Source organism: Scyliorhinus canicula, chromosome 2, assembly GCF_902713615.1.
Source record: "Scyliorhinus canicula chromosome 2, sScyCan1.1, whole genome shotgun sequence".
In the NCBI taxonomy this organism is placed as follows: Eukaryota; Metazoa; Chordata; class Chondrichthyes; order Carcharhiniformes; family Scyliorhinidae; genus Scyliorhinus; species Scyliorhinus canicula.
In genome coordinates this window covers 53,901,169-53,920,572 of record NC_052147.1, presented here as the reverse complement: position 1 = coordinate 53,920,572, position 19,404 = coordinate 53,901,169, and the positions used below count along the sequence as shown (strand labels likewise).

Sequence of the window (19,404 nt, the reverse complement as noted above, 5' to 3'; positions counted from 1 at the left end):
TTTCTATTAATTCCATGAGAAGACACAATCATTAATTGTTAGCAACACACTCATGTTTGTTGGTCCTGGCAAGAAATTAACAGCTGATCAGTCAGTACAGTTTCCCATCCATCCAGACCAAGCTCCAGTCACTAAGCTCCCACAGACCGGTGACTTTTCCTCTACTACAGGGATAATTGTTGAACACAGTAATCATTCACCTCCAGTTAAAGTTTAACTGTTAAACCATCGGGAGCCTTTAAAAGCACCTATTTCTGCTAGACTGTGACATTAAAACCAAAATAGAACCTGCCTGCTTAAATGCACATTCACTGGTAGTTCAACTGATGGGACAGCTGTTCCACACTAGATGGCCTACCAACAGGGCCAGCAGAGGGAGCACTGCTGAAAAAGCCTGTTGGTGAGAGGGAAAACCAGAGTTTTCAAACGTCAAAGCAGTAATCAGCAGAGTAACTTTTTAATTCTTGATTATTCTCTAAGATATATTACCCATTTAGAAAAGGGTTGTCTTCAATATAGCATGCTGCGAATTACCAACAAATGCTGAGTTCTAATCTTGACTATGTTGATGTGATGAGTGAAGGCTGCTTCTCAATCGGGCAGGAGAAAAACATAGTTATCTCTAAGCTGTGTTCCTGAACATACCAGCAGAGAACACCGTTAGCAAAGGATACCAAAGAGGGTCAAACAGTTGGAATACGGTCCAAAGAAACGGGGGATGAAAATGAGAAGATACCAGCAATGGTAAGGTATTTGTACCAAAATTCCCTCTAACCATGCACCAACCTATATGGTCCTGTGCGGGTCACACATAAAAGTCGGTCCCTTCAATTTACCACATGTGTGGCCATGTAAAATACTCAACGGGCTTGAACACACACACATATCAACAAGCACAAAACAACAAAAAAAGAGGGTATGTTGGTACAAACCTTTCAAAAAGACCAGAAAAACATGGAGTACAGCAGCTGTATAAAAATGAGTGTGAAGAAAACTAGTTCTATTCTATGCGGGCAAAGAGAGTTGGTGGATTCTGAGAACAAAGCATATTCTGGATGAATGTTTGCATCTGATTGCTATGATTAAAATTACATTTGTAGGCTCCTCCAGTCATTCAATTGATTAAGGCTGTGAAGAACTGAGCTGGACAGGTCAGCAAGGTCCCATTTTCTATTCGATCTATTTGCTTTCACTGCTCACAGTCAGGGTGGTGGCAAAGTTGGCATTTGTGCCCGGCTTAAGGAAGTAGAAATAGCCAGAGCTCCCCATTCTTGACCCAAGTATAGTGACCCTTGCTGAAAACATGGATAACATATGGACATTGGGCGTGGATAAGATTGGGCTATGATGTGATTATCTTGCAGCATGTACATTCATTCCCTTAATTGAAGAGCATATTTTTACCCAAATAAAACAATATGATTTTCTGGCTATATTGCAACCTTTGGTGCAGATGACTTTACTGTAACAGCAAAAAGTGTTTTGAATTTGTTTTGTCTGTAATGGTTTTATAGTGGTGATCTGTAACTATGAATAATGTGGGATGTTGAGACAATTCTTGCATAATACAGGGTGAAGTGTACCACTTACATTCTTTCTATAGGCCCCACCACCGGAGCAGCGAGCAGTGCATGCTGATACCTACAGGAGGATTGGGCACTTGTGAAGGCTTTCGTTGTAAACAGCTTTTTATCATGAGTAGAAATTCTCCTCGGAAAGAAAGAATATTTACACTTATGTTTTGGATTAAAATATATGGTGTTATAAATTATTCTTATTTATTAAGTATTTGATGTAGGAATGTGATTTTTTTTTTTAAACCTATTGTTGCAAAAGTGTCAAGTGTAACATTTTATTTAAAATATGTAATTTTTCTAGTGTTGTAGATATCCATCACAATTGTCAATAATGTATTTAAGTTTCAAACTTGCACATAAAATGAATTTGTTTTATTTCATGTCTTCTACTATAAATGTTCCTACTTTTAATTGCAGCCTTAAGTTACAGGCCATGAATGTCACCATAAGCTCTTCCAACTTGGAATATGTGTGAATAGTCCGGATGTTTTGATTACCTATTCAGAGAAAATGGATGCCTAAATTTAGCATTTTGTAAATGTTTTTCTATTCTGTACCTACTCAGTTACTTTGATGCTTGGTATCAATAAATCTGTTTCTTACACTTTTTCACACCTAAATTAAAAATACTTTTCCTTCTAGCACTTTAGTTTTCTGATTGATATGGATACCCCCACTTTGTTATATTTTTTATTTTTGCAATAAATCTGTGATTTTAATTGTGTCTGCATTCTTATATAATTCAGTATCGATTTGGAGATGGTGGAAAATACTAAATAATGCAATGTGAATCATTTGAAAAAATAGCATTGTATGCAGTTTTTCATTGGTTCAAATTGTCTTTGTCTCAACCATAGTAGACACCTAACCACAGTAAATCAATTAGAATAGTTTTAAGTTGTCTTTTTTCTTTTGATTTCATAAACTTTGTATTATTTACGCCATAATTAATTTGAACTGAGAACTTGCTTTCAAATGACTGTTCAAGCGGCACGGTAGCACAGTGGTTAGCACTGTTGCTTCACAGCTCCAGGGTCCCAGGTTCGGTTCCCGGCTTAGGTCACTGTGTGCAGTCTGCACGTTCTCCCCGTTTCTGCGTGCATTTCCTCTGGGTGCTCCGGTTTCCTCCCACAAGTCCCAACAGACGGGCTGTTAGTGAATTGGATATTCTGAATTCTCCCTCTGTGTACCCGAACAGGCGCCGGAATGTGGGACCAGTGGCTTTTCACAGTAATTTCATTTGCAGTGCTAATGTAAGCCTACATGTGACTATACAGATTATTATTGTATTATTATTTTTAAAATTTGGCTGACCTGCCACTTGGAACATCAACTAACCAAGTTTTCTCTCACTCCCAAATATTATTTGCTTAATAATATCAGTGAGGGTTTCTTCACCAAATACACTGTCATTGAAGGCATATTGCTTTACCTTCATTGTGTTGTTCGGGTGAAAGTTCAAACATATTTTTAAATAATTGTCTGACAACCAGTAAAAATGTTAAAACGATGCCTGTTGAAATTCGGTTGAATAAATGATAAAACTAAAGTTATATAAATCAGTTGTGGATTTTTTGCCTTTTCTGTGAAATTCTATTTAATTAAATATTGTATCAAGTAGCTTTAGAAGTGTTACCTATATTTTGAGGATTTTGTCACATAATTAGAAATAACTTCATGGTTACGGTTTTGGCATTTTCTTTGACCATCAACAATGTATTTAATATTTTTCTTAGGAGGCATATGAACGATTGCTAAAAAAGATGGAAGAAAGGATGCAAGATGTTGAAAATAAGTTAAGGAATATGAAATTACTTCTTCAGGACAAAGCCATCCAACAGAAAGAACATGTAAGTTGCATTTAATCCTTAGGTTTATTGTTGTAAAGGACATGGTTAGATTGAACTTTGTCTCATGTCATAATAGTATTAGAAAAGAACACTATGATAGATCTCCACTCTTTTTTTAAATGCGCAATCATTTTACTTGGGCATTGTTTTAAAAAAAGACAGAGGACTGAATTTAACATTCCCCCACTGGCAGATTTCCGTAGAATCCCCACAGTGCAGTAGGAGGCCATTCGGCCCATCGTGTCTGCACCCACCCTCTGAAAGAGTGCTCCACCTAGGCCCGCCCTATCCCAGTAGCCCTGTGGACTGAATTAATTGTGGCCAATCCAACTAACCTGCACATCTTTGGACTGTGGGAGGATACTGGAGCACGCAGACATGTGGAGAGCATGCAATCTCCATACAAACAGTTACCCTAGGCCAGAATCAAACCGGGTCTCTTGGTCTGTGAGGCAGCAATGCTAACCACTGTGTCAGTTTGAAGGTAGGGCAGACATGATAAATCCAGCAGGCCAATTATTGCCTTTAAGTATGCATTAATGACCACTTAAGGACCTCCTCCAACTGCCTCCAAGATTTAACCAATGGCAGGGAGGCCTCCACCAATCACCAGCCTGGCAGCTTTCCTTCCATGAACTGATGGGTGGGGGGGGGGGAATTTAATGAACCCCAGAGCCATCAGAAGGCCTTTTCCCAAGCTTTAACCACCCCCAGGGGTGCATGGACTCTGGTGCCTCATTAAATCAAGCCAATAGAGTGAGAATAGAATAATATTTGCAAATGTACTCATGTGGTTTAATCAAATCAAGAAAAATGTCACTGATGAAACCAGAAAACTCTGGCAGTCATTAAAGACTTCTATAAGTCTTTAACAACAAAAATGAATAGCATTTATAACTCTACTTACTATTCATTCCCAGCTGTCAAAGAATGCTAAAGCAGATGAAAAAGTCAAGGACTTGTATGTTGAAAATGCTCAACTCCTCAAGGCTCTTGAAATGTCTGAACAGAGACAGAAGACAACAGAGAAGAAAAACTACCTGCTTGAAGACAATATTGCAGGCCTTAATAAAATTCTCAAGAACCTATCAGTACCATCACTGTCTGCAGCCTCAACTCATTATTCATCCTAATGCATTCTCTAAACAAAATCACAAGGTGCAGTGCAAAGAAAGAAAACACTTGAAACACTATTGCACTTTACAGAATGAATATTTCTTTTAGCAAGTGCTTAGTTTTCCCGGAACTCCAGTATTTTGTGGATTTCAGAAAGGAAAACCCAAAAAAGGTGCTGAGCAAGAATGACATAATACTGCCCGAAAACAAGTTGTTTCAAAAAGATCGGCTACTCCAATTCACACATTTCAATAATCAGATATGAACTGCTTTATTACCTTTTTGAGATCATTTTTTTTTTAAAAGAACTGCTGTCCGTAAGTGGGATATTTGGTTTGATTAGTTTTTAAACAACTTCAACCAAAGAATACTGTAACTGGAAGAAAAGCCAATCAAAAGCAGCTGTTGTGCTGGTATTGCAAAAGTAATAAGTGTATTTGTAAAAAAGACCAATTTTGGCTTCTGTATTATCCAAAGTATTAATGGTGATAATTTAAATGTAAAGGAAGATTGTTCTATGTATAACTTGTAGAGTTTGTATGCCAGAATGTAAATGTGAATCAGTCATGTGTTCTTGAGAAATATATGTAAATATTGTTATTTAAGGTTAGACTATGCAGAAGAATTAAATCAAATGTGACAGTATTCATGTTTCAAAATTCTGGAAAATCCATTAATATGCAGAATTTCAAGGAGTATCATGCCTAATATTTAATTTTGTACTAAATAAACATTATTTGTATTAGAAAACAAAACTTCCTTCAAATTAATGTAACAATACAGATATATACGGTGTTTGTAAGCTATAAATGTACATTTTCATTCATGTAGCTCCTCTGGTGAAGAATTCCGTACACTGTCGAACTTGCTATTTAAAGCTGTGGCTAATCACATAATATTGATATTTTTTACAATTTATAGAACCTCAAACCTTTTCAATTACACCAAACTATTTTTTAAAATGTACTTTATTACAAACATGTACAAACCCACTCCACCCCTTTTTACCCCCTCCACACTCCCCCACCCCCAACAACAAACAGTTCCTCATACATTGTCATGAACAACACTTATCTCGAAGCCCTCCGCTGACCCCTCCACTCAAACTGGAGAAAGCCGTACAAATCCCCCAGCCAGGCCACCAACTCCGGTGGCATATCCAACCTCCAATTTAGCAAGATCCTTCGCCTGGCACTTAGAGGGACGAAGGCCACAACATCATGTCCTTTCCCCTCCATCAGCTCCGGCATTACCCCAAAGATCCGCTCCCATTGGGTCCGACCTGACCTCCACCCCCACAATCTTAGATAGCATCCCAAACACTGCAGTATCTCCAGCTTCTCACAACCCCGAACATGTATGCATGTTTCGCCAGCCCCCTCCCACATGTCTCGCACTCATCGGCCACCCTTTGGGAGAACCTATTCCTCCTCGTCTAGGTCATGTGCACCGTATATGCCATCTTAAACTGGATTAAGCGCATCCTCGCGCAAGGGGAAGTTGAATTTGTCTTGCGCATCGCCTCGCACCACAGTCCCCAGCCTATTTCTCTCTTTCCCCCCCCCCCGAACTCCTCCTCCCATTTGTTCTTGATCCTCACCACCTGCGCTACCCAACCACCCGTACATATCCCCAATCCTACCTTCCCCCCAACTCATCTAGGAGCAGCAGTTGCTACAATGAATATTCCAGTAACCTGGGAAACACCCTCCACTCCTTTTGTGCAAAGTCACCTGCATATATCTAAATTCAATCCCCCTCAGCAACTCAAAACCCCTCCCGTAACTCATCCAGACCTGCAAACATCCCTTCCAAGTACAAGTCCCTCACTTTCTCCAGCACCGTCTCCTTCCACTTCCCATACATCCACCCTGGCTTAAACCTATGATTCCCCAAGTCAACATCGACATCCCCTGCAATTTAGTGTCTCCTCAGCTGATTCCACACTTTTACCGTCGACTGTACGGCCGGGCATGAAAGTGGCCATGAGGAATGTCAGATCAGCCAAGATCCTATTGAATGGCGGAGCAGGCTCGGGCTGAATGGCCTAATCCTGTTCCCATTTTAGTCTTATGGACAGTGAACACCCCGTCTCGTTCCTCTGTGTAGTCCAAAACTCTGAATTCATGTCATTTGTACGCACACTTGCCACCGGGGCTACATACAACAGATGCACCCATGCCACAAACTTTGGGTCCAACCCAAACCTGCTCAAAATTGCAAATAAATTCCTCCATTCCTACTGATCAAAAGCCTCTGCATCCATAGAACTTCTGGCACCACAACCCCCCCCCCCCGATGAGTCATAACCACATTTAACACCCTCTTATTTTTATAAAGTATTTTGGAATTTAACACGATATCAAAATTTACTTAACACACAAATTTAAAAAACAGAACAAGAACAACAAGCACATCAACAACATATGTATGACAGGTTGTCCCCGCATCTGTGACCATAGTTTTCATAATCACGTTTCCTTATTTACAATGGTGTACATAGTTACAAAGGGAACCTTTTATTTACATTCAAAGGTTACTAATACAGGACTTCCTACCACCAAATTCTTTTTTTTATATAAATCTTTTTATTGGCATTTCCCATATTTATAAGCAGCTGTGTGATATACACATCACATTTTTCTCACCCGTGCTAATTTCCTTTATTGTAGAGAGGTTTAGTTTGTCCTTCGTTCAACTGGCCCTATGTGCATTTCATTGCCCTCTGGATCGGTCTTTGGTTCCTCCCCCTTCCCCGTTGCCCCTCACCCCCCGGCTTCGGCTGTGCTTTTATTTTCCGGACAGAGTGGAGAAAAAACAAGGGGGAGTAGTCCCCCGCCTCATCTCTCGTGGTTTCCCCACCTGCCTTCTGCCTCTTTCTCCGCCCCCCTCCCCCCGGGTTGCACAGTCTTTTGGTAACTCATCTACCTTGGTGTTTTTTAAAAAATTTCTTATTAGGTTACTCCTCATGCTGGCCTCGAACAGGTTTTGGAACAGCCTGACAAACTGCCCACAAGAATCACAGCAGTCATAATCCACACCTGGTATATCACACAGTTTGTCTTCTTCAAGTCACTGAACTTCTGTTGAGGGTTTGACGTAGTCGCAGACACCATGAGAGGAGATTCAGACAGCATGTCCTCTTGCTGAGGAAGCGGATCAGTTACCCACCCCTGAGACAGTACAGGCGAAGGATGTCTTACAAAATGATGTCAGAGGAGCTGTGTTTCAGCAGACTACGCTTCAGCAATTAAGTGATGGGGCAACGCAGTGAAATGTTCCAAGAAATACCTGAAGCCAAACTTGAAATGCCACACCGCCTTAACAGTGGAGATGAAAATCACAACAGCACTGAATTTTTATGCGTTTGGGTCTTTTCAACATGGCATTAGTGACATGTATGATTGTTCACAGCATGCTGTGAGGTAACATTCACCAGGTAACAGGCACTTTTTCAGAAGGCTTCAGAGCTCATTTTATTTTACATGTCCCCTGTGAGGATGAAGGAGAGAGCTATTGCATTCAACAAGTTGGTTGGTTTCCTGTAAGTTATGGGGATCGTCGATGGAACACATATCCCATTGAAGATGCCAGTAGATGACACTTTTGTTTATCAACAGGAAGGGCTTTCATTTGTTGGAGGTGAAAATATTCACACAAAGTAAACAAGCAGTTTATTATATCAGCAGCCACCTGATGTTCGCAGTTAGCTGTCCACCCTTGACAAAGCCTGTCTGGTCCTCTGAGACCACCTCTGGTACATTGTTCTCCAATCTCTTAGCCAGGACTTTCTCAAGTATCTTTGCGTCTACATTGAGCAGCAAAATGGGTCTATATGATCTGCATTTCGTCAGTCTTTGTTTTTTTTGGGTATCAGCGATATCGTGGCCTGTGTTCGCATTGGAGGCAAGGTGCTCCTTGCTAGCGAATAGGAGTGGGGCCAGGGTTGGTGCAAATTTTTTCTAGAAGTCGGCCAGGAACTAATCGGGTTCCCACAAGTAGGCTTCTATTAACACTGCAATGAAGCCCCTACTCGCCACATTCTGGCGCCTGTTTAGGTACACAGAGGGAGAATTCAGAATATCCAAATTACCTAAAAAGCACGTCTTTCGGGATTTGTGGGAGGAAACAGGAGCACCCGGGGGAAAACCACACAGACACAGGGAGAGCATGCAGACTCCGCACAGACAGTGACCCAGCCGGGAATCGAACCTGGGACACTGGAGCTGTGAAGCAACTATGCTAACCACGATGCAACCGTGCTGCACTACATATGGGGAAGAGGGCCTATGCCCTAGCTTTTGCTTCCTTAATCGTCTTGCCAGAGAATCCTGCTCGGCTGGCAATCAGCACCACCCACAGCCTTAGACCTTGCGGACTTTCTCTACCTGGAGAAGATCACACACCATCTGAGGATCAGACTCGGGCTTCCAAAAAGTGTGGAGGCAATTCATCAGCTTGTTCCAAGACCTGTTCAAAGCCAAAACTGATTTAAGGGGGGAGGGGGGACCGATGAGGGCAGATAGCAGCGAAGAACGAGGGGGTGGTGGGGAAGGCAAAGAAGGAACACGGGAGTATTCGAGACATGGAAAAAGACTGAGATGGGGAGGGGGCAGAGACCCCCCCCCCCCCCCCCCAAGAGAACTATCAACATATGGGGGGGGGGGTAAGCAGGGGACAGGAGGGCTGACAGGGGGGCAAGTAAAATTGTACAAAAGAAACATCATACTCTTTAACTATTATGTGCTTAGGGGGCAGCATGGTGGCACAGTGGTTACCATTGCTGACCCCGGTACGCATCCTGGCCCTGGGTCATTGTCCATGTGGAGTTTGCACATTATCCCCTTGTCTATGTGGGTTTCACCCCCACAACCCGAAAGATGTGCAGCGTAGATGGATTGGTCACGCTAAATTGCCCCTTAATTGAAAAAATGAATTGGGTACTCTAAATTTATAAGAAAAATAACCTATTATGTACTTAATATGTTAAAGTGGCAAACTGTAAAAATTGGAAAATACCAATGGAAGTATTTGATTGCCTTCCATCGGGGCATCTCGGCGAAGTTAGCGCTGTCCCATCAACTTATATCGAAGTGCTTCAGCTCAGTCAACTGGACAGTAAACAATCTCCCCGGTCGGAAGTTTGAATTTAGCCGCCCCCGGAAAGTAAAGTGTCTCAGCGTAGATTGTGTCAATCAATGCACAGGGCACAGTGCGCATGCCGAGGTCCACGCCGCTGATTGGCTGAAACGTGTAAACATTGGTGAGTACCTCGCCTTCCGACAGCTGGGCTACATTGGGCGGGGCTCCGCCCCCTGGTTCCCGGCATTCCGCGGGCTGAGCTAGAGCTCCGCCCCCTGATTGCTGACCTTCCTCGGGCTGGCCAGGTCTCCGCCCCCTGGTTCCCGGCAACCTCGGGCTGGCCAGGGCTCCGCCCCCTGGTTCCCGGCATTCCGCGGGCAGAGCTATGGCTCCGCCCCCTAATGCCGGTATTCCGCGGGCTGAGCTAGGGCTCCGCCCCCGGATTGCTGACATTTCTCGGGCTTGCTCGGGCTCCGCCCCCTAGTTCCCAGCATTCCGCGGGCAGAGTTATGGCTCCGCCCCCTATGCCGATATTCCGCCCCTGGATTGCTGACATTTTTCGGGCTTGCTCGGGCTCCGACCCCTGGTTCCCGGCATTCCGCGGGCAGAGCTAGAGCTCCGCCCCCTAGTTCCCAGCATTCCACGACCAGAAGAGGGCTCCGCCCCCTCGTTCCCGGCATTCCGTGGACAGCGCTAGAGCTCCGCCTCCTAGTTACCGGCATTCCGCTGGCAGAGGGCTCCGCCCCCTGATTGCTGACATTCCGCGGACTGGCCAGGGCTCCACCCCCTGGTTCCCGGCATTCCGCGGGCTGAGCTGGGGCTCCGCCCCTTGATTGCTGACATTCCGAGGGCTGAGCACCTGATACCCGGCATTCCGCGGGCTGGGCAGATTGGCCAGAACTCTGCTTCGAGCTGCAGGCAGGATGTGGGCACCGCCATGTTAAGGGGGCGGTGCGCTTCTTTAAAGCAATGTTATCGAGGAAGAAAAGTAAAAACGAAGCGTCCAAACCGCCTGAAGTGCAAGGGAAGTACGTCAAGAAGGAGACCTCTCCGCTTCTGAGGAGTGAGTGCAGGGCCAGGCGGGGAGGGTGGGAGGTCGGCTCCGGGCTCGGAAAGGCCCGGGGTGGTTAAGGCCGGGTTGGGGCACGGCTGGATGGGCAGATTTTAAAGTTCCCTCACTGTGTCCCAGGGGGAGCCCACTGGACGGGGCCCCTGCCCACCCCCCACTAACATTTTGCAGCATCGCGTTTTATGAAAGTATTTGTGAATGTCGGAAAGGAACGTTGTTAGTTGCTGGACGAGGACGGCAAGTCAGTCAGGAGAGAGATGTGGGCTGGGCTCGTGGTGGATTTTAACTTGTGTTGTAGTTGAAGCCCAGTACAGCCGGGGTGTTACGAATCCAGTTTTATTTAAACTTTTTGAGTTAGCTTCCAGCAATGTTACTTGCAGAATCAGGGCGAGATATTTTGAGCAGAAAGTAGCTGATCCCCGAGCTTTACAACTTGGGATGCGCCTTGTCCTCTCGTCACTCAGTCTGGGAACGACAACATAGATGAGGGCATCAATTTGAGGCGGGCACTGAGACGCATGATGTTACAAGTGATCTTTGTGATAGCGAACATATGGGGACAACTCATGGCTGAAAGGATGCCAAGAATTGCAACCAGCCTGGTTCAACCTGAGACTGTGCACATGAAGGGGAATCGAGTTGTGACTGGCTGGAGGACAGTTAATTTGAAATATATCCTTATTCGAGAAGGGAAGTAGGGTAATTACAGGCCAGTGAGTCTAATATCAGTGGCAGGGAAATTATTGGGAAACATTTGAGCGACAGAATTAATCTCCATTTGGAGAGCCATGATGTGGAGATGCCGACGTTGGACTGTGGTGAGCAGAGTACGAAGTCTTACAACACCAAGTTGAAATCCCAACAGGTTTGTTTCAACCTGAGGAAGGAGCAGTGCTCCGAAAGCTAGTGATTTGAAACAAACCTGTTGGACTTTAACCTAGTGTTGTAAGACTTACTCCATTTGGAGAGGCAAGGATAGTCAGCATGGCTTTGTCAGGGGGAGATCATGTCTAACAGATTTGATTGACTTTTTTTAGGGAGGTGAATAGGTGTGTAGATGAAGATATTGCAGTTGATGTCAGCTACATGGACTTCAGTAAGGCTTTTAACAAAAGTCCCACTCGGGAGACTGGTCAAGAAGGTAGAGTCCATGGGATCCAGGGCAAATTAGATCAAAAATCGGCTTAGTAGCAGGAAGGAGGCAGAGGGTACTGGACAAAGGATGTTTTTGTGATTGGAAGCCTGTGCCCAGTAGTGTTCTGCAGGGATTAGTGGTGGGTTACTTGCTGTTTATACATTAAAGATCGGGTTGGGGGGGGGGGGGGGGGGAAATGATCAATAAGTTTGTAGATAACATGAAAATTGGGATAGTAAATAGCTAAGAGGAAAGCATGAAATTTTAGGACCAGATAGACAGGCTGGTCAGATGGCAAATGGAATTTAAACCTGAAAAGTGTGAGGTGATGCATTTTGGGAGGACTAACCAGGCAAGGGGATACACAATGAATGGCAGGGCACTAGGAAGTACAGAGGGATCTTCGAGTGAATGTCCAAAGATCCTTGCAGGCAACAGGACAGGTGAATGATTAAGAAGGCCTAAGGGAATCTTGTGGCCAGTCACAATTCCACCCTACTCCATGGCCATTGACTCAGGTTGAACTAATTCTTGGCATCCTTTCAGTCTTAAGCTGGCCCCATTTGTTCTCCATCACAAAGATCACTTGCTTCCACCTCCATACATCATCTATCTCATGCCTGCCTCAAAAGTCCTCACCTATGATTTTATTGTTTCCAGACTGAGTGGAGAGAATACAAGATGCAACCCAGGTTGTAAAGCTCAAGGATCAACTGCTTGCCAGAGGTTGAATGTTTTGTCAAATGTTTCTAAAATTGTCAGTTTTAGAATTTACACACTTATCAAACCTATGAGATGCAATAATTTCTCCGTTTAGGAGGTGGATCTTTTGCCTTTTGTAATCTAAGTAGCATTATAGATTCCATTCTCATAAATCCTGCTATGTAAAGTCACCGTAGATTATGGTAGCGTACATAGAAAATTTATGTAAGAGGAGGCCATTCGGCCCTTTGAGCCTGCTGCGCCATTTATTATGTTGATGGCTGATCATCAAGGTCAATGCCCTGATCCTGCCCCCCCCCCCCCCCCACCCCAGTATCCCTTGATTCCTTTAGCCACAAGAGCTATATCCAATTCCTCCTTGAAATTGTACATTGTTTTGGCATCAACTACCTAGCAAGTATCTGTCCCAGTCCTGCCCAAGTGTAACCTGTCTAGTTTGTGCCGGTCCCAATGCCCCAGGAATCTGAAACCCTCCCCTCACACCATCTCTTCAGCCATGTATTCATCCGACATATCCTGCTATTTCTATTCTGACTAGCAAGTGGCACTGGTAGTAATCCTTTTTTTAAAAAAATTGAATATCCAATTCATTTTTTCCAATTAGGGGACAATTTAGTGTGGCCAGTCCACCTACCTTGCACATCTTTGGATTGAGGGCAAAACCCACGCAAACAGAGGGAGAATGTGCAAACTCTACACGAAAAATGACCCAGGGCCAGGATTGAACCTGGGACACCGGTGCCGTGAGGCAGCAGTGCTAACCACTGCGCCACCATGCTGCCCTCTGGTAGTAATCCCGGGATGACTACATTTTTTGAGGTCTGACTTCTCAACTTTTTCCCAACTCACTATATTGACCCTAGCACTAGGGACTTAACCACCAACATGCCTTAACCACCAACATGCCATCCTAGAGTCTCGTTTGTGGCCCAGAAGCGCCCTTACCCAGAATCCCCTGTAACTATTGTATTCCTAACATTTTCCTCCTCCCCTCTGCAGCAGAACCAATCACCTTTCGAGTGTTTGCACAAATTTGTATTCTCCATCTACAAACTAAATTCTGTTTTGGTAAACGAATTTGGCTGGAGGGTCACATGGCTGAATTTGTAATCCCACTGTAGTCATGATGATGTGCTCATTTTCCAAAAGGAATTGTTGGCTAACTTTATCCTCTAAAATGTAAGGATGTTGAGTCATCAAGTTTTAAAACACAGAAAGAGGCCTTCCGGCCCATCATGTCTGCAGGCCATCAAACACCAATCTATTCTAATCCTATTTTCCAGCACTTGGTCCTAATGCTATGGTGTTTCAAGTGCTCATCTGAATACTTTTAAATGTTGAGTGTTCCCGCCCCTCCAACCCTTTCAGCGAGTGAGTTCCAGATTCCCACCACGTTCTGGGTGAAAAGGTTTTTCCTCAAATACCCTTTTAAATCCTTGCCTTAAATGTTGATGCCCTGGTTATTGACCCCTCACTAAGGGAAACGTTTCTTTCTATCTGTATCCTTCAATTTTTTTCACCTCGATGAAGTCCCCCATCAGCCTTCTCCACTCTAAAGAAAACAACCCCAGCTTACTCAGCCTCTCCTTATAGCTGAAACGCTCTAGGCAACATCCTGGTGAATGTCCTCTGTACCCTTTCTAGTGCAATCTTATCCTATAGTCTGGCGACCAGAACTGTGCACACTACCCTAGTTTTGTGGCCAAACCAACGTTTTATTCAGCTCCATCATAACCTCCCTGTTCTTATATTCTGTGCCTTGGCAAATAAAGGCAAGTATCCCATGTGCTTGCTTAACCACCTTATTTACCTGAGCTGCTGCCTTCGGGGTCCCTCTGGTCCTCTGCTTCCAAGCATCCTTGGAACCAGGGGCTGGTTTAGCTCACTGAGCTAAATCGCTGGCTTTTAAAGCAGGCCAGCAGCACGGTTCAATTCCCGTACCAGCCTCCCTGGACAGGCGCCGGAATGTGGCGACTGGGGGCTTTTCACAGTAACTTCATTGAAGCCTACTCGTGACAATAAGCGATTTTCAAGTTCCTTTCATTCATTGTGTATTCCCTTGCCTCGTTAGTCCTCCCAAAATGTATACTCCTCACACTTTTCAGAGTTAAATACCATTTGCCACTCATCTGCCCATCTAATCAGCCCGTCTATATCATCCTGTAATCAAGACTTTCTTCTTTGCTATTTACCACACCACCAATTTTCATGGCATGAGCGAACTGACCGATCACACACCCTGCGTTCATATCTAGATCATTATGTACACTACAACAGCAAGGGACCCAGCACTGATCCCTGTGGCACACCACTGGATACAGGCTTCCAGTCACAAAAACATCTATCGGCCATTACCCTCTGCCTCTTGCCACTAAGCCAATTTTGGATGCTACTCTCCTGGATCTCAAGGACACATGCCTTATTGGTCAGTCTCACATGTGGGACCTTTGTCAAAAGCCTTACTGAAGTAAATGTAGGTCACTTCAACTGCACTGCCCTCATCTACACTCATAGTCACCTCTTTGAAAAAATTCAGTCAAATTTGTTAGATATGACCCTCCTTGACAAAGCCATGCTGAATATCCTTGATTAGTCTTTGCCTCTGCAAGTGGATATTAGTTCTGTCCCTCAGAATTCCTTCCAATAATTTCCCTACCACTGAGGTTAGACCAGAGGAAATTGCTTTGTGTCCCTTTGGCCCTCGTACACGCTCCTCCAATGGAACCTGTTGGATGAAGGTGAAGCCTTCCTGTGTCGGAAAGTATGGAGTCTCCATCTGTCCAAAGTCCGGCATTTTTTCCTGTAAAATTTTATCAAATAAACCCCCCTGAACTTGTAAAAAAAAATGAAAAAAAAAACATAAAATGAAGAAAATAAATGAATAAAATAAATAAACCCCCCTGAACTTGTAAAAAATACATAAAATGAAGAAAATAAAAATTAAATTAATAAAATAAATGAATAAAAGCCCCCCCCCGAACTTGAAACAAAACGCTGCGACCGTTTAAAAAAAAAAATAGCGGCAGCACTGCACGTGCGCGCCCGATCATTGGCGCGCATAGCTTTGCGCATGCATGCCGATGATCATGCGCAATTCGGCCGACTTTTTTTTACATGTTCGCGGCCATTTTAAAGGCTGCTTGCAGCCAGCGTTATTAAAAGCTGGCTATTACGCGAGGATTTGCATGATTGGGAGCGCCGCAAAGGACGGCTCCACGACCCTCCCGACACCCGCCCGCGGGTCGTGCCCCTGACTTTGAAGAACATTGGCCTAATGTATCTCCATTTAAAAGGAGATACATAATTTTCGATGTAAAAGCCTGTTGGGTGCTTCTCCCACAATCGGGGCCTCAGTGGAAACGGCAGGACTGATCGCTCCATGACCCTCCCAACACCCGCATGTTGGAACCCTGACTTTGAAAAACCCTGGGTTAGATTCGCTGGCTTGTAATTACCTGTTTTATCCCTACGTCTCTTGAGTAATAGTACCATATTAGCTGTACTCCAGTCTTCTGGCACCTCTCCCTGTGGTCAAAGAGGATTTGAAAATTAGCGTCAGTGGGTGGGCCTACATCTGTCTCCCTTGTCTCACAACAACCTAGTATACATCTCACATGGGCCTGAGGATGTATCCACTTTTAAGCCCGCCAAAACCGCTAACACCACCTCCCTCTCAATGATAATCTGTTCAATTATATCACCGTCCCCCTCTCTGCTTTCTATATATACATCATCCTTCTCCAGAAGTGAACACAGCTACAAAATGCTCATGTAATACCTCACCTAATCTTTCGATTCCACACACAGGTTGCACTTTGGTCCCTACTAATATTTCCCTACTAATTCCCCTTAATACACTTGCATGTTGTAACCTAACTGCAATTCCTAATTGAAATCAAACTCACTCATACCTTGGCTGATTGAAATGTATGGTCAAGGGACACAGTCAAGCCTCCAATCACATGAACTTTCAATTAATACTTCATTAGTTATGTATGTTTCAAACTGCTGGTACGAACAATTCTTTAGTGGCAACATCATTAAAAGCGGCTCTTTGAGTCTTCCAGGCCCACAAAATTTGAACCAGACAGTTCTTCTTTGATTTTGGTTGTTCTATGCGCTGGGTATGATTTAGACACACCCAGTTCATGTTGCACCATGCTGTGCAGTCATGCAGTGGACCTTGGGAGAATCCTGTGTGCATGTATTTATTCTCAATGTATTGTAGTTTCTTTCCGTAAATCACTTATCATATGGATATCATATTTTGATAGAAGATTATTGTAATTGGGTATTACATTTGTTACAATTCGGTTTGGGACCATTGATGTTTAAAATTAATTAACAAACACAATTATGCCTCAAGATTTCACATTTTTAGCAAAATCTGACTTTACTGTATATTAAAAAGAATTCAACAAAGCACTGTTAACAGCTTGGTTTATAAAGACTTGCGCTGTATACTAAGTTCTATTTTTTTTACCACCACACCCCACTCATGAGTTCCATTATCTTCTGAAATTTTGACGGTTCATTCACCTTTCCCAGGAGCAATCAAAAGGAATTTACTTTAATTGTCCTTGGTATTCCAGCTTTTCCTTGGTACAGATTTCATGGGGATCCTTCCATTAGCTTTTGGCTAAGCGGTCCTCCGATTTTCTTAAAGACATCGCGACGTTTGAATTTTCAGCTTCTTGACATGACATGCCTTTGGACACATAAAGACTCTTTTCCCCATATCTTTTCCCACAGCTTCGGTACAGCTCTTCCCAGGCTATATTCAAGCTGACTGTTTCTGCCGCAAGGCTCTGTGAGGACCACCAGATTTCTCCCACTAGCTGCAAACTAGAGCACATTGCCCTGATGCTTTATCCCCATGAAATCTCGGCGGAACTACCTGTTCCTGTCAGTGAATGTGTACACCGATAAATTAAACAATAGAATTATCTAACCAAGGCTCCACCATAAATCGCACTCTATGGCAGTGTGACATGTTTTGAGATGCTCTCGTACATAAATGTGAAGTTCATTATTTTACCTTCACAACTTTTTGATTTAATAATAATCATTTATTGTCACAAGTAGGCTACAATGAAGTTACTGTGAAAAGCCCCTAGTCGCCACATTCCGGCGCCTGTTCGGGGAGGCCGGTACGGGAATTGAACCCACTGCCCTTGTTCTGCATTACAAGGCAGCTGTTTAGCCCACTGTGCTGAACCAGCCCCTCTGGTTTTGTAGCCCATATTGAATAATTGAGCATTTTGTTGAAGTTGCCCTCTCCAGATTCTCTGGCTCCAATACAAGCTAGAGAAATGGATCACTCATTGTTTAAGTTCTGTTCACTGTCAGCTCTGACCTTGTAAGGCAAATATAAACTAGCTTTTAACTGCAAGTACCTGTAAATATTTGCAACACCATGAAAATGTATGTCACCAGGGAATTTAGTTTTGTTATTGAGGAAGTTACTAGATATTAACCTGGAGACTTCCGGTTGCGGCTATGACTAGCTAAGCCGCACATTTGGAAGCTCCTGCAACAAAGGTGTTTTTGGGCCAATTGGAGGGCCCCAACGGCGCTGAAAAAACGAATCCCGGTGGGGGAAGGTCCCCTGAGGAGAACTAGACCGATTTTATGGTCGGTACCCGGAGTGGAGCGGCAAGAAAAACGGCAGCAGCTCCCCAAAAAAAGCGGGGGAAGAAAATCAAAATGGCGGCCGGCGGTGCACCGGAGGAGTGGAAGAAATGGGCGGAGGAGCAGCAGGCCGCTCTCCTCCGTTTTTTCACGGAGATGAAAGTGGAACTCTTAGAGTCCATGAACGCGACGGCCACCAGGTTGGTGGGAGCCCAGGCGATCCAAGAGGCGTCGATTAAAGATCTGCAGCAGGAGATGGCCGCGAGGGAGGAGGAGGCCACAGTCATCGGGGCAAAGGTGGAGGTGCACGAGGCACTCCACATGAAGTGGCAGAGCCGCTTCGAGGAGCTGGACACTCGGATGAGGAGGAAAAATTTGAGGATCCTGGGCCTGGAAGAAGGCCTGGAGGGGTCGGATCTCCCGGGATATGTGGCGGAGATGTTGAGCTCCCTGATGGGGGAAGGGGCCGGTCCGGCGCCCCTGGAATTGGAAGAGGCATACCGGGTCATGGCCAGGAGGCCTAGGGCAAACGAGCCCCCGAGGGCGGTGCTGGTGCGGTTCCAGCGGCTAAGTGATGGAGAGAAAGTCCTGAGGTGGGCTAAAAGGGAGAAAAGCAGCAAGTGGCAGAACTCGACGGTAAGGGTGTACCAGGACTGGAGTGCGGAGGTGGCAAAGCGGCGGGCCCGGTACAACCGGACAAAGGCGGTGCTACACGCGAAAAAGATCAAATTTGGAATGTTGCAACCGGCGCGCTTGTGGGTCACCTACAAGGACCAACATCATTATTTCGAGTCCCCAGAGGAGGCCTGGACCTTTGTACAAGAGGAAAAGTTGGACACGAACTAAAACCTGGGAGCACCGGCGGTCGTAGCCGCCGGGGGACTCTTGATTGTGCAAGTGGCCCTTTTCTTTTTCAGGCCAGGTCGGAACTGGGTAACAGTTTCGTGGAGTGTTTGGGGTGTTTTTTTCTCGAACAGTTGACTTTTCTGAATATTTTGAAGGTTTCGAGTTGTTGGGTGTTTCTGTATATTTGTACTGTTGAAATCTCTATTGTGGGTCGTTGGCTTCTTATGGGGTGTTTTTTCCCGTTTCCAATTTCCCTTAGTTATTTACCCCTCTTACCCTTTTTCTTTGGGTGCTTGGGGGGGTTTTTTGTTCTTTTTTTTCTTTTCGGGTTATGGTTATCTGCGGTTATTTATACTGTTTGATGGAGGGTGATGG

At 44.5% G+C, this 19,404-nt stretch overlaps 2 protein-coding genes across 7 annotated transcripts in view; both read left to right on the top strand.

Annotated features, from left to right (window-relative positions):
• Window positions 1-5,293, top strand: part of nin (ninein (GSK3B interacting protein)) — a 189,961-nt gene extending 184,668 nt beyond the window's left edge. For 4 of the 5 annotated variants that reach the window (XM_038778397.1, XM_038778396.1, XM_038778394.1 and 1 more), the window contains 2 exons: window positions 3,314-3,427; window positions 4,348-5,293. In XM_038778397.1, coding sequence (XP_038634325.1) covers window positions 3,314-3,427; window positions 4,348-4,560 — 327 coding nt within the window. In that variant the 3' untranslated portion in view covers window positions 4,561-5,293. Of the gene's footprint in view, window positions 1-1,603; window positions 2,297-3,313; window positions 3,428-4,347 lie in introns of those variants that run through there. The other variant, XM_038778403.1, reaches the window with a different exon arrangement.
• Window positions 5,294-10,401: 5,108 nt separating this feature from the next.
• sav1 (salvador family WW domain containing protein 1) overlaps window positions 10,402-19,404 on the top strand; it is a 36,873-nt gene continuing 27,870 nt past the window's right edge. Inside the window, exon 1 of one of the 2 annotated variants that reach the window (XM_038778423.1) lies at window positions 10,402-10,653. In XM_038778423.1, coding sequence (XP_038634351.1) covers window positions 10,563-10,653 — 91 coding nt within the window. In that variant the 5' untranslated portion in view covers window positions 10,402-10,562. Of the gene's footprint in view, window positions 10,689-19,404 lie in introns of both variants that reach the window. The other variant, XM_038778414.1, reaches the window with a different exon arrangement.